The 13155-nt window shown below is 44.7% G+C and overlaps 1 protein-coding gene across 3 annotated transcripts in view; it reads right to left on the reverse strand.

The window, feature by feature from the left end:
- The window catches only part of PAFAH2 (platelet activating factor acetylhydrolase 2), a 395798-nt gene that overhangs the window by 108513 nt on the left and 274130 nt on the right, over positions 1–13155 (reverse strand). For all 3 annotated transcript variants that reach the window (XM_069622750.1, XM_069622752.1, XM_069622751.1), the window contains 2 exons: positions 11125–11266; positions 7795–7908 (listed from right to left, as the gene is read on the reverse strand). In XM_069622750.1, coding sequence (XP_069478851.1) covers positions 7795–7908; positions 11125–11266 — 256 coding nt within the window. The remainder of the gene's footprint in view (positions 1–7794; positions 7909–11124; positions 11267–13155) is intronic.

Below are 13155 nucleotides of genomic sequence, written 5' to 3' on the forward strand. Positions count from 1 at the left end.
GAGAGTTGATTAGAGGTGCAGGAGAGCATTGGAAAGAGGAGGAGAGATGGGAAGCACAAGAATATGGAGTAGTAAGAGAGGTTGGAGGAGGTGGGGTTGCAGGAAAAAAGCGTGGAACAAAAGGAGGGGAGGAGTGAGATTGTGAAGAGTTGAAACAAGGAGTTGAAAGAGCGGCAGACCACAGTGTAGTGGGAGGGAAGTGATATATAGAGAAAAATGAAGCCAAGTTGGAGAGAAGGACGTGGTAGAGAAAAGCCACAGGGGAAGGTTGGAATCTAGGAATTTGGAGGTGTAGCTGCTCAGTTGAGGAGGAAGAGAGGAGAGGTGGGAATATGAAGTAAATGAGGGACTAGGAGATGGAGGGGGGCAAAGGTTCCCTTGGAGACACAGAGGGAGTGCCAGTTAAGGCAATACACAACTTAATTTCACAAGTTGTGGTGGTCAGGTAGGAAAAGGAATCAATGGCGGCACGCTGAGGAGGCCCGTCTGAAGACAGCATTAGGCCCAGATGCAAGGTTATCGCTCAGATCCACAGGCATGAGTGGCCATTGGCCAGGTGAGGAGGAATGTTTGAGAGGTTTGGGTCTTCATAGGATCAGCTCCCTAGGTTAGTGGATGGATCATGAACATGCTAGCAAACTACTAGAATTTCCCAGCCAGCCTCACTTCTGGAGAACTCCTGGAACCCGCTGACCTGAAATTGGATTTACAAGATGACCTGATGAAATTGAAGGAGAACAATATTTTATTTGGAACCACAAATGGCAGGAGAACTGTACATAGTTCCTAATACAACTCTGCAAACCAAACCCTTTGAGTTGTGTCATTTATGGAGTCCACTTGGCCTTAGAGATACCATCCTCCTGAGCCAGTCCCTCTTGCCTTTGTTTACTTGGAGAAGGTATTGCCCAAAACCTTCTGCAGAAACCATCACCCTATAAGGAAAGTAAACCTATTTCGCCAAACCATTGTACAGCCTTCCCCGCCATGATTTCAGAATTCTTGTTTGTGAGAGCAGCAGCCTCTTTCTGAGCGGTCTTGTGATTTGGGAGCAAATGCGCTCACATTCCTCCAGAGCAGCTGCGCTCCACCAGAGTCCTGGAGAGACACTGGCCCATACTACAGAGTGAAGAGCTGACCATCACACGATTGCATGATTTCAAAATTGTGTTCTGGCCCTTGGCCTCCACCACACAATCAGTAATTAGGTCCAGTTATATAACAGTTGCAGATGACAACCCTTGGCGGAGGAAAGAAAAATCATAATATGCCTATTTCTAGACACTTGTTTAAACTGGTGCACTTTTGGTTGAAATCAACCAATTCCATATATATTTATGTGTATATTTGTAACGAATCGAGGGAATTCATCCGTTCTCCACAAGAGAGAACCCCCCTGTGAGGCTAGGGAGGTGAGCCCACTCTGCAACACCCACCCTAAAACAAGTGGGACCTCACCAGGAGAAACTCCCCCTTAGGGGACAAGGACTCCTGTTCCCATGATGAACTCCTTAGAGCTGTGCATACTATGGCTTACATGGCATGCTCCACAATACCAAAAATTATGAAATATCATGAATGGGGCGAAGAAACTCCTAATAGATGCCACTATCTTATAGAAAAAGAACATGTCCCTTTAACTCCAAATACCTAATCCAGTGGGATGAGTATGTTAAATAACGTACACTTGAGATACCACAGAGAGAGAGGCAGAGGCAGCACAAGCCAGTAACCCCACAAGTTTGAAACTCGCCTGATACTACAGACTGGGATGCCAAAGTCACAGCACAATCTCAGCATTAGGAACCCACAGGGGAGGGAACTGAAACAAGAGACTGGGAGTCACAGCGCAACCCTAGCCTGAGAAACCAGCAGAGCGGGAGCCCAGAGGAAGAGATCAGGACGCCAGATTCACGGCCCAACTCCAGCATGAGAAACCAGCAGAGCGGGAGCCTGAAGGAAGAGAAGGGGACGCCAGAGCCATGGCGTTATCCCAGCGTGAGAAACCAGCAGGGCAGGCGCCTGGAGGAAGGTGGTGGCGAGCACACAGAAGGCCAGCGGTAGAAAGCCAGTTCTACAACCATTGCTGATACCACAGCACATAGAAAGTTACAGGGTAGCGAGAACCCCTCGGCGAGAGAAGGGAGACCACAAGGAGGAACACACCGATGAAGTCCAGGTGACGACGGTCCAGGATCTGAGAGAACGCCACCGATGCATAAGGCTCTAGAAGGAGTTCTCCTTCGCAATAGAAGGTAATGGGGTGAAGAGGACTAACGGAATACCGAGAAGGGATCAGTATATGCAGCAAACAACCTGTCTCAGCAGAAGTCACAAGACAAAGTTCCCCTTCAATCAAATAAACTTACACTGGAAAATGGAAAAATGGAAAGCCACTAGATAGTTTGTACAAGAAGAAGAGAATATCCAAAGGAGAGAATATTTTGAGCAAGAGTTTAGAGAAACTAGACAATTGAGGCAAATAAAGAGTTAAGTAAGCCAAAGTAAACTGAGCAACAATTGGCCAAGAGAGAAGTACTATTAGAAAAATAATGTATTCCCAAGATATGCTGGAGACAACAACCAGGAACCTGTAGCTTGTACAAGAGCCCCAAAGGGTACTCCCAAGGAGAAAGGAAAACTCCAGAGCGCACATGAGGTACAGAGACTGATCCAAGAAATCATGAGAGACTATTTGAGGATTACATATTGATGAAGAATCTGATAGTCTGGTATAGAAGTACCCTCAAGAAAAGGGAGTCATTATCCATATAGAAGTTCGTTTTCAAAGTGGTTGGGTCAGTTAGGGTAGTTTTTTGGGGCAGCAGATATTTTCCGTTTGAATATTCACGAAATTGACGTGCACCTTAGTTAGAGATATAGGCAGGGAACACCCATAGATATAGGTCCAGTTACGTCTTATATCTTACTTTAATACAAACCTTTTGAACCATGTCCGAAAGGGTCTGCGTCCTTCTTGTGACCGTCCACAATATGTAAATGTAAATGTGTATGTGAGGCAGCCTGTGGGGATTTAGGCTAATGGGAGTGATGGTATGAAGAGGGACTTCCCCATTTAAAAATACATTTCAAAATCATATCTATCAAAAGTGCACACACAAAGTGCATGTTTAAAAGAAACAAAGCAAACATAATGGGGACCAAAACACCAGGGAATAAGCAAACATAACTTTTAATGGATAATCCTATAGATCAATGGTAATATAAAAGAACTCAGGGCTCTGTGGCAAAAAAACAGTCTGAGCTAATGACCAGGAGGCAAACTGGGAAGAGAAGGACTGTGAGTTGGAGAGTAGGAGCAAGTAGTCACCAGGAAAGTTATTGTGTAGAGAACTCTTTCCAGACCCTTACTCCATCTATGCTGTTGTCTGAATGGGGTTTGGCTATTACCAGGAAATATCATAACAGTGAGCTATCTGATTGGCCGATGAGGGCGACAGAGGGTACGACTCCTTGGCTTTTGCAATTATAAAAAGAACAGCCTAAAAAACCCTAAGCAAGGGGAAGAAATACTTGCTGATAAAAGTGTCTATGAGAGGTACTGACATTCGTTCAGAACGGTTTGTTTGTTTATTTATTTAGTATGGCGTGCAAAACCCAGAGGTAACATGGCGCAACAGAGAGCAGGAAGGTAGGATTACATAAAAACTTAGTTGCAGGATAAGGCACACATGAAAAGGAGCGTAGCATTACATTGCGTGGAATGTGCATATATACATGTAGTTAATAAACTGCTTACATATTTACATATTTAGTACTGTGCATAGAGACAGTTCGGTTGAACTTACATATTTATATATTTAATGCTGTGCGTAGCAGTCAGGTTTGAGCAAAGGCATGGGCAGGTGAGATGGCAGGGTTAGTCATGGGGATCATTGGACCGCAGCCAGGTGAGAGTGTTTCGCCTGAAGCTATAGTAGGATTGGTCTGTCCTAATGTTGAGTGGGAGGGCGTTCCAATGTTGAGCTGTCAAGACAGGGAAGCTACTGCTGCCGGTTTTCTTTTGTCTGAAATTGGGTACCTGCAGGCAGTAAGAGTTAATCGATCTGGTGGGGCGGGTGGAGGTTTTTTTCTTTATTCTGGATGTGAGATAGGGGGGGATTGCGTTGTTTAAGCATTTGAAAGTGAGTGATGCCGTTTTGAGAGAGATGCGGTCAGAGATTTTGAGCCATTTGTGTTCTCTCCTTTTGTTGGAAATGTGTTCCTTGGAGGGTAGGTTAAGGGCTGTTCTGAGAGTGTTATTTTGTAGTGTCTGTAATTTGTTGGTTATGTATTTGTTGGCTCCTAGGTACATGGCATTACAATAGTCAAGTCTGGATAGTATTAGGGCATTGGCGATGATGATGCAGATAGCTTGGGTGAGGAAGGCTCTACTTGCCCTGATTAGCTTACATGTGTAGGCGGTAGAGGATGCTAGTGAGTTGACTTGTTTTTTTAGTGACATGGTTGCATCAAGGTGAAAGCCTAGTGTTTTCACGGTTGTGGCCACTGGGATGGTGTTGCCATCAATGTTGAAGGCCTTATAGTTGGAGCTGAGTTTTTTTAGATTAGTGTTGGATCCGAGGAGCAGGATTCCGGCTTTCTCATCATTCAGGAATAAGCCGTGTGTGGCCATCCATGCCTGAATGATGAGATATATTTTGTTTACCAAGGCCGTATCTGAGTCGAAGTTGCCACGAAAGGGGTATGAGGATCTGGGTGTCATCTGCATAATTAGTATATGAGACACCCAGTCTGTCCAACTTGTCAAATAGGGGCGTGGTAAAGATGTTGTAAAGGGTGGGAGAGACGCAGGAGCCTTGGGGTACCCCACAAGTTATTTTGATGGGGTCTGCTGAGGCTAGGGTAGAGACGACCCTCATGGTTCAATTGTCCAAGAATGATTGGATCCAGGCTATGGCCTCTTTCGAGAAGTGGGCAGCTGAGGCCAGGTGTTCGCACAGGACTGCGTGATCCACCAGGTGGAACGCTGCCGACAGGTTGAGGAGGAGTAACATGGTGGTGTTACCTTTGTCGTTAATCTCATTGATTTGGGAATTAAGATCGATTAGGGCTATCTTACTACCGTGCTGCGGTCTCAAGCCTGATTGGCGGGTGCCTAATAGTTTGTGAGTTTCAAGATATTGTTGAATTTGCAGGTATGCTACTCTGTCTATTATCTTTAACAGGAACGGCACCGTGGTGATGGGCCTGTAATTGGTGGGAATAGCAGGGTCTAGGGTTTGCTTCTTGAGGAGAGGCAGGACCCAAGATTATTTGAGGTTGCTTGGTATGGTGTTGGAAGAGAAGGATGCGTTGATCAGCTTGGTTATAAAGGGGGCTATGTCCCTGGCAGCATACTTGATTATCTGGGGAGGGCAGTTGTCGCCTTTGCAGTTAGATGGTTTAAGTGAGGCTATAACTCTTTCTGTTTCTGGGATAGATATTTTGGTGAACCTGAAGAGATTCTGACCTGAAGGGTTGGTTGTTTTGGCGTGGTTGCTGGGAGATGCTTCATTAGTGGTGAGGGAGTATTTTTTTACTGCGATTTTAGTTTGGAGGGTTTTGATTTTATTAGTTAGGGCGTTTTGGACGCTGGTGCACCATACTTTGTCCTTAATTATGTTGTCTGGTGGGGATATGGGAGATTCTAATTCCCTTAGTATGGCAAATGGTTCTCTGGTGTTGGAGCTAGATTTTTCGATTCTTTCATTAAAGAGATTCTTTTTAGTGAGTAGAATTTCTTTTTTATAGTTGTTTGCAAAAAGTTTAAGTTGTGATTTGTTCTCTTCTATAGGGGAATTGCGCCATTGGGTTTCAAGTTTCCTAGTGGGGTGAACCAGGTGTTCAGGTGGGCTTGTTGTTTACTCTTTTGCAGTTTAAGAGGGGCAATGATGTCTAGACCTTTCTTTATGGCATTGTTGTAGTTTTCTGCTAGACACTCTGGATTTAGGCTGTCGGGAAGAGCATTGAGGGTTGGCAGTAGTAGTGGTAGGAGGTTGTCCAGGGTAATATTGTTTTTGTTGCTCTGGTGGGCAGTGGTGGTGCCATGATTGAGGTGATGGTCTGTCCAGTGTTGGGGAGCGGTTTTGGTGATGACGGTGTCGCAGTTCAGGGTGGCAATCCAGTCCAAGGTCCTACCTTTATTATGGGTGGGGGTAAGCACTCTTTGGATTAGTCCGTGTTCATCTAGCATGTTAGCTATGGCTTGTGCTGGTTTGTCATCAGGGTCATTTAACCCAAGGTTCAGGTCGCCTAGCAATAATATTTGGGAGGTGTCTTTTATGTTGTTAGCTAGGAGGCTAACGGTGGGTGATTCATAGCAGAGGTTGAGAATGTTTAGCACTGACAAATACCCTAAGCTAGGGGGAAGAAGTACTTCCTGGTAGGAGAGTGTCAAGAAACAAGCAGGGCGCAAAGAAGAGAGTAAGGCACTGTATCCGTACAGCTGTGACTGCTACATCACTGGAAATGAGAATAAGTATTGTGGGAAGTAAATCCAGAGAAAGACAATTATTTTCCATCTAGGCTCTAGAGAAATTTTGAGGCAACCCTTCCTTACACACTTAGTATAGTCAGATGTACTACTTCTAGTAGGATTCCCTAAATCCTACAGCTGTTGCACTCATCCATCATGATAGGAGCCCTTTAACGTATAACTCATCCATCCTGACAAAGTTAACAAAGGTTTGTAACGTTATATTCATGACTCCTGTGATCTCCTGTCACACTATCTAGAGTCTACTTTCTGCTCAATCAATCCATGGACATTGTCCCTGGTCCCCCCCCCCCCCCCAAGACCCATCAAACCCCAGTCACAGTTCTTTGCTCTATCTGACTTTCACTGATCCCAATTTGTTGTCCTCTGGTCCACCATTAGATCAATCCTCAGTCAATGTGCTGGCTTCTCTTCCTTCTCGACCACCAGGAACTTTCCTGGACTCCAACTCATACTGGTTGATCTCAACAACCACTCTGTTTAGGTGCGAGTTCTAGCTGCATGTACCACAGCTCCACCCACTCCCAGGTATATTGCCAAAATATCTGCTTATCCTTAGCTACATACCGTATTAAACCAATTGCATGTACCTGTCCCGCCTCAACCTTGCTGCCTTCAATCCCCAGTCCATACCCTCCCCTTTTTCTGCTCACTCATTAATTTGCAGTTATGCTCTTCACCTTTACCTGCTCCCATCAACAACATCATTGAACCTGCTCAAATCATCTCCATCCCACTCATCTACCCCCAAAATCTGACCTCCCTTGTCTTCCGCTCCACGCAGCTTCATTCATTCCAGAGTTGACCTTGTCCCCAGTTTGAACCATAGTCTCTTATCTCCTGCTGGTGTCTATGGCTTCACTGATCCCCCATCTATTAACAGTCACCGCATGCATCCTTTGCCAGTTGATTTACAGTGCTCATAAGTGGTTCTCTTTCAGTACAGCTCTACTCAATCACTTGAATGTGAAGGGCCAGACATCATCCCTGCATGCACCAGCTTTACTTGGGCTCCACTGAGCCCATTCCTTTGTCATTGTATGTACTGACCCAAACTCGTTCAGCATTCTTCTATGTTTCTCTCAAGATTTCCCCACTGCTTTCCATTAAACCACTTTACCTGCGTATCCATGGCCACACCCTGCTTCCGTCATTGCTTGTCCCTGGTCCCATACTGCTCTTGTCCCTGTTTATTGCCAGCCCCAAACCTCCATTTCACTAATCCTGCATTCCACACTCTACCGGCTCCCTTGGACCACATCTCTGTATGCCCTTAGCCCCGAAGTAAGATGTACCTTCAGTATAGAGAGGTCCAGGCTGGGCTGCAGGATGTTTGCAACACTTGTGCCGCTGTTAATATCTGTGAGCAACTGGAGGACTTGCACACACTCGTTAGCCCTCTGATGAAGCTGAAACAGAAAGACAAATAGAAACAGTATAACCAGAGTGGTTGTATTTCATGGACTACTTTAAAATACTGGGCCTGAAAAGGTTACTCCTTTTCCCTGTTGGGGTGAGTTGTCTAATGCAAGTATCTTTTTGTAATCCATACTTTGTTGTACCTAGTAATTCATGCAAATTAAAATATGTCTATTAAATGTAGGGTTCCACTGAAAATCTGGCAGTGATAAAATCAGAGCTACTGAACATATCGGAGGAGCTGTTTGGCTGGAAGCGGGGCAACAGGCTCCTCTTTGTTGGGTATGTTTATAGTACCTCCTTTTTTGTTGGGAATATGTCCTTGTTTTTAGGGAGTAAATGTAGACCACTTTATCTTTAGGGCAAAGTAATGGGAGGCACCGCTGAGGAAGTGGCATCTTGTTTCAAGATTCTACTGTAACTTATGACAGGGAACAGCAGGAGACATTCTCAGCTCTGCCAAGGACACTTAAGCATGAGAAACCACGCAATCTAAGACAGCCCCACCCACTAACCTACCCCTTATTATATAGCTGTGACACATCCATCTCCTAATATTCTACACAGGCTCTATGGCTACTCCCTTGACCCCTCCAGCTGCTCCAAGTACTTGCTTCTCCAGCAAATCCACCTGTGGTACCTTCAGTTGCTCGGAGAGCTGCCACATCATGCGTTATCTCAGATGTTTCATGTGCCCCTTCCTCACCATTGTCGGAGCAACACCAGCATATCTCTGTCTGCTTGCTACCGGACTCACACTAGCCTCATTTCCTATGATATTCCAGATCTTGGATAGGCCTCCTTCCTCTCTGTATCCCAGGGCACCTCCATCTGCTCAATATCACACTCATTTGACCACCTTGTCCTATGATATCTCAGATGCTTCATTTGCCCACCTCTTCACCATATCCCAAGACACTGTCCTGTCCTCAATAGCGAACTCACACCAGCATCCCGTCTTATGATATCTCTGATATTACATATGCCCCTTCCTCACCATATCCCAGGACACCTCCTTCTCCTCAATACTCGATTCAATCCAGCCCCACACCCTGTGATATCTCAGATACTTCATGTGCCCCCTTCCTTAACATACCCTTGTTACCTTCATCTCCTCAATACCCAACTCACACCAGCACCATGTCCTACGATATCTCATATAGTCCATGTGTTCCCTTCCTCGCCATATCAAAGGAAATCTGCATCGGCTTAATAGCCAGCTCACTGCAGCACCGCATCCAGTGATATCTCAAATGCTTCATTTCCCCCACCAGATCATATTCCAGGACACCTCTGCTTCTCAATACCCGACTCACTCTAGTACCATGTCCTGTGGCATGTCAGATGCTTCCTGGGCCTCCTTCACCTCAGCATCTATCAGGACATCTCCATTTGTTCAATGTCCGAGGCACTCCAGCACCACGCCCTGTGATATCTCAGATACTCCATGTGCCCCCTTCTTTACCATACCCAGGTTACCTTCATCTCCTCAATACCCAACTCACACCAGCACCATGTTCTATGATATCTCATATATTCCATGTGTTCCCTTCCTCGCCATATCAAAGGAAATCTGCATCTGCTTAATAGCCAGCTCACTGCAGCACCGCATCCAGTGATCTCAAATGCTTCATTTCCCCCACCAGATCATATTCCAGGACACCTCTGCTTCTCAATACCCGACTCACTCTAGTACCATGTCCTGTGGCATGTCAGATGCTTCCTGGGCCTCCTTCACCTCAGCATCTATCAGGACCTCTCCATTTGTTCAATACCCGAGGCACTCCAGCACCACGCCCTGTGGTATTTCATATCTTCCATGACCCACGTTCTCCCCATGGTCTTTTGACACTGATGCTCCCTTGTGCTCCCCTTCTGCAACCCACATTTCAGGTCCCACCCCTCAACCACTGCCTGGGGTTGGAACTGAGCTACAGGTGGACAGCTACATGGGTAAAGTGTTGGTCTCTGACATGAGGGTGGTCTGTACGTTGCAAGTTCAAATTCTGCGGCAGGGCCGATTTAGCAACCTTTCATCCTTCTACAGTCAATAAGTCAAAGGTGGGGAATCCTTAGGGTGTTAAAAAAAGCTATTTTTTACATAAGATTGGATTCAAACAATAGATTCCGTCCGAAAGTTGAAATTGGGAAAAACTCTAGCCATCCTGGATAAACCCAAAGGTCTTCTACCGAGATACCAGATTAAATATCCAGACCCAGATGAAAGGTGTGAATTTCTCAGGTTCCGATTTAATGTAGTCCTGACAGGAGAAATAAGGGCTTCTCTCTATAACCTAAGTTTGGATAAAGGTTTTTGTACACTATGTGGGAAAGGGGTACTTCAAACACTTAAACATATTTTTATCGAATGTCCTGCTTTACAAGATCAGAGCGAGAATTCTTTCTCATTTCGTCCATCATGTTTCACGCTTCAGACGGTCGAATTTTGTGAGAGACTGGCCTCCGGCTATTAAACTAAATTAACTTTGGGGGTACTAAAACTGTTGAGGACCGCTGGTTTCATTAAATGTCTTGGTTGTTTGTTTTCCCTTGTTCTGTGTTCCCTTTTTCTTTTCCTTCTCTTCTTTTCATTTTTCTTTTTAATTGAAAATAATTTCTCTTGAGTTGTAAATTGTGATGAATTTTATGTTTTTTTAATGAATGTAAAAATGTGTATTATGTAATTTTAATCATGTAAAACCATGTGTTTTTGTAAAAAGCTGATTTTCGGCTAAATACAATAAAACAAATTTAAAAAGTAAGTCAGATCCTATTAAAAATGCATCAAGAACACCTTTGATTATAGCGCTTAGAAGCTGGATGACCCTGGCATGAACCACTCTATAAAAACACATTATTATTAATCGCTTGCAGATTCTACCCCCGTCTTTAGCACTACATCCAGTAACATCTCAAATGATAGGTATGTCCCGTCATCAAGAACATCCCACCCGCAATGCCCCCAGTTGCTACCTGTGCTCACTCCACCATATCATCTAAAGATACTACATGTGTTTAGGACCTCACCATACCCCATAACTTCACCCGAGGTTCTACGTGCTAATCCCCCTCCCTCTACAAAACTTCCAGTGAAATCCACACACCCTTCAAGTGACCCCTGACCCTCCTCCACCTTCAGCTCCATACCACCACCCCTAACTCCTCCCCTAGGCTTCCTCTGAGAGACCAGTAACAGTTTCTGGTACCTGATGGTTTCGCATATGAAATTCTTTTGTCCCCGGCTGCAGCTTTTGGAAAGGGATCCACTCCTCTTGTGCAGGATCCTCGTCGAGTGTGCCCTGACCCGTTGGGGCGTGACAACAATAGGTGGCTGCAGCAGAGCCATCTCTGATAAAGTGATAGCACTGTTAATAATGCTGACAATACAAATGTAAATGCTGACAACAGTGTCCAGGTGTGACCATAATACTGATAGTGCTGCAAAATGCTAGTAATGATGCCAACATGACTATTGATAAATGCCAAAAGATACTGCTAATAATCCCAAAGCATAATGAGGCTCACAACGTGCTGTTTATAAAGCCATCAACATTAATAGTAACAGCATTATTAACAACATAGGTGACAATACGGTCAGTAAAGCTAATAACACGGATGTTAACATTAACATACAATTATACTCATAACAGTCCTCAATGATTGCAGAACTGCTAATACTGACATTACTCTTACTAGTGCTAACAACAACGTTTAAATGCAGACAATTCTGTTGATCCTTGAAAGACTAAACAATACTAACAAAAAAGTAGTCAATGCTAAAAACACATGACATTTAAAGTATAATAAACACTAGTAATATTGTATGACTTATTGTGCAGTAAAGGCGACAATATCATGGGTAGGAAGACTTTCCACATGTCATGTGCCTGTGGAAGTTGGCTTAGAAAGACTGATCGATTATATATACATATATATATATATATATATATATATATGCATACATACATACAGAGGGTTTCCTTTAGGTTATTTCTGACCCTCACAGTGGTAGCTGGCCGAGCGGTCAAGGCTTTACTTTCAGGAGGGATGAAGGATAGTTCTAAATCAGCACACAAGTAATGTCCACATGGTTTATTACTCAAAATATACTCTACATAAAATGGTGCTAAAGGTAATATCTACAATAACAGGTAAGTACTGAAACCTGCAAAAGGAGTAATACATTAATGCAGTAAAATATCTCTTAAAGACACAGGCAATAACCTAAACCAGTATTCAACACAATCTTAAAGATGAGTAAAACTTGTAGATACTGTCATGTGGCAGCCACCAGGAACCAAGAAATACACCAACACTGCAGTGTCAAGGACTTTAGTAAGTGTGAATTCACAATGGACCAAATTAAAACAGTCAGGATGGGTTTTCTCTCAACCCTATGTCATCCAATAATATCCTTGATAGTCTCTCAGGGTCTCCCAGCCTGTCGAGAACTCAAAAATGTCCTTGCCAAGCGACGTATGGCTGTCTTCAGGGACCCACATTCCAAGATTATCAAGCACCTAGGCCTGGCAGGGCTGAGTCAATGAGAGGATTATTTGTAATGATAATCAGATAGAGGAGCCCATCACATTCCAGCTCCGACCACCTGGTCCTGGCAAGCGCAGATCTGGCCCAGCGGAACCTATCTGCTCTTCTTGGCTAAGCACTGATCTTCTTTGCTGTCAGGTTTCATCATACTGGTCTTCTTCCGAGACTATACCCTCACTGTCACTCCCAACCTCTGATCGTCTTACCTTTCCATGAACCTGTCATCGCCCCACTCCACTGCCTCTCTTAGTAGCTCTTAGTGTCAGGCTCCATTGATTTCCTTTGGGATCTTCAGTCACCTTTGGGCAGTTCTTCCTGCAGTCAGTCTTCTTCTTCACTGTCCCTCTTTTACAACTGCCCATTACAATCACCTCTCCTCCAGTCCTATTCGCCTAGACATTCCTGCGGTCGTTGACACTTTGGATCATCCCTCCTTCCTGCAAACTCTTTCCGTCCTTTGCTTCAAGGACACATACTCAAGTGGTTGTCCTTCCATCTCTCTGGCCACCCCCACTCCTTGTAATGGGACTCCAGCACCCCCTCCCCATTCCCCTACCTGCTGGCCTTCCTGAAGGATGAGTCAGGGGTCCACTTCTCTTGCACCATATACCTCATCCCTCGGTAAACTCAGTCCCTACTTTGAATTTAACCATCACAGCTCCTCTGCTGACACTCAGATAATCTTCTCT

The sequence above is a fragment of the Ambystoma mexicanum genome, chromosome 11, assembly GCF_040938575.1.
Source record: "Ambystoma mexicanum isolate Mex_15411 chromosome 11, UKY_AmexF1_1, whole genome shotgun sequence".
Classification (NCBI taxonomy): Eukaryota; Metazoa; Chordata; class Amphibia; order Caudata; family Ambystomatidae; genus Ambystoma; species Ambystoma mexicanum.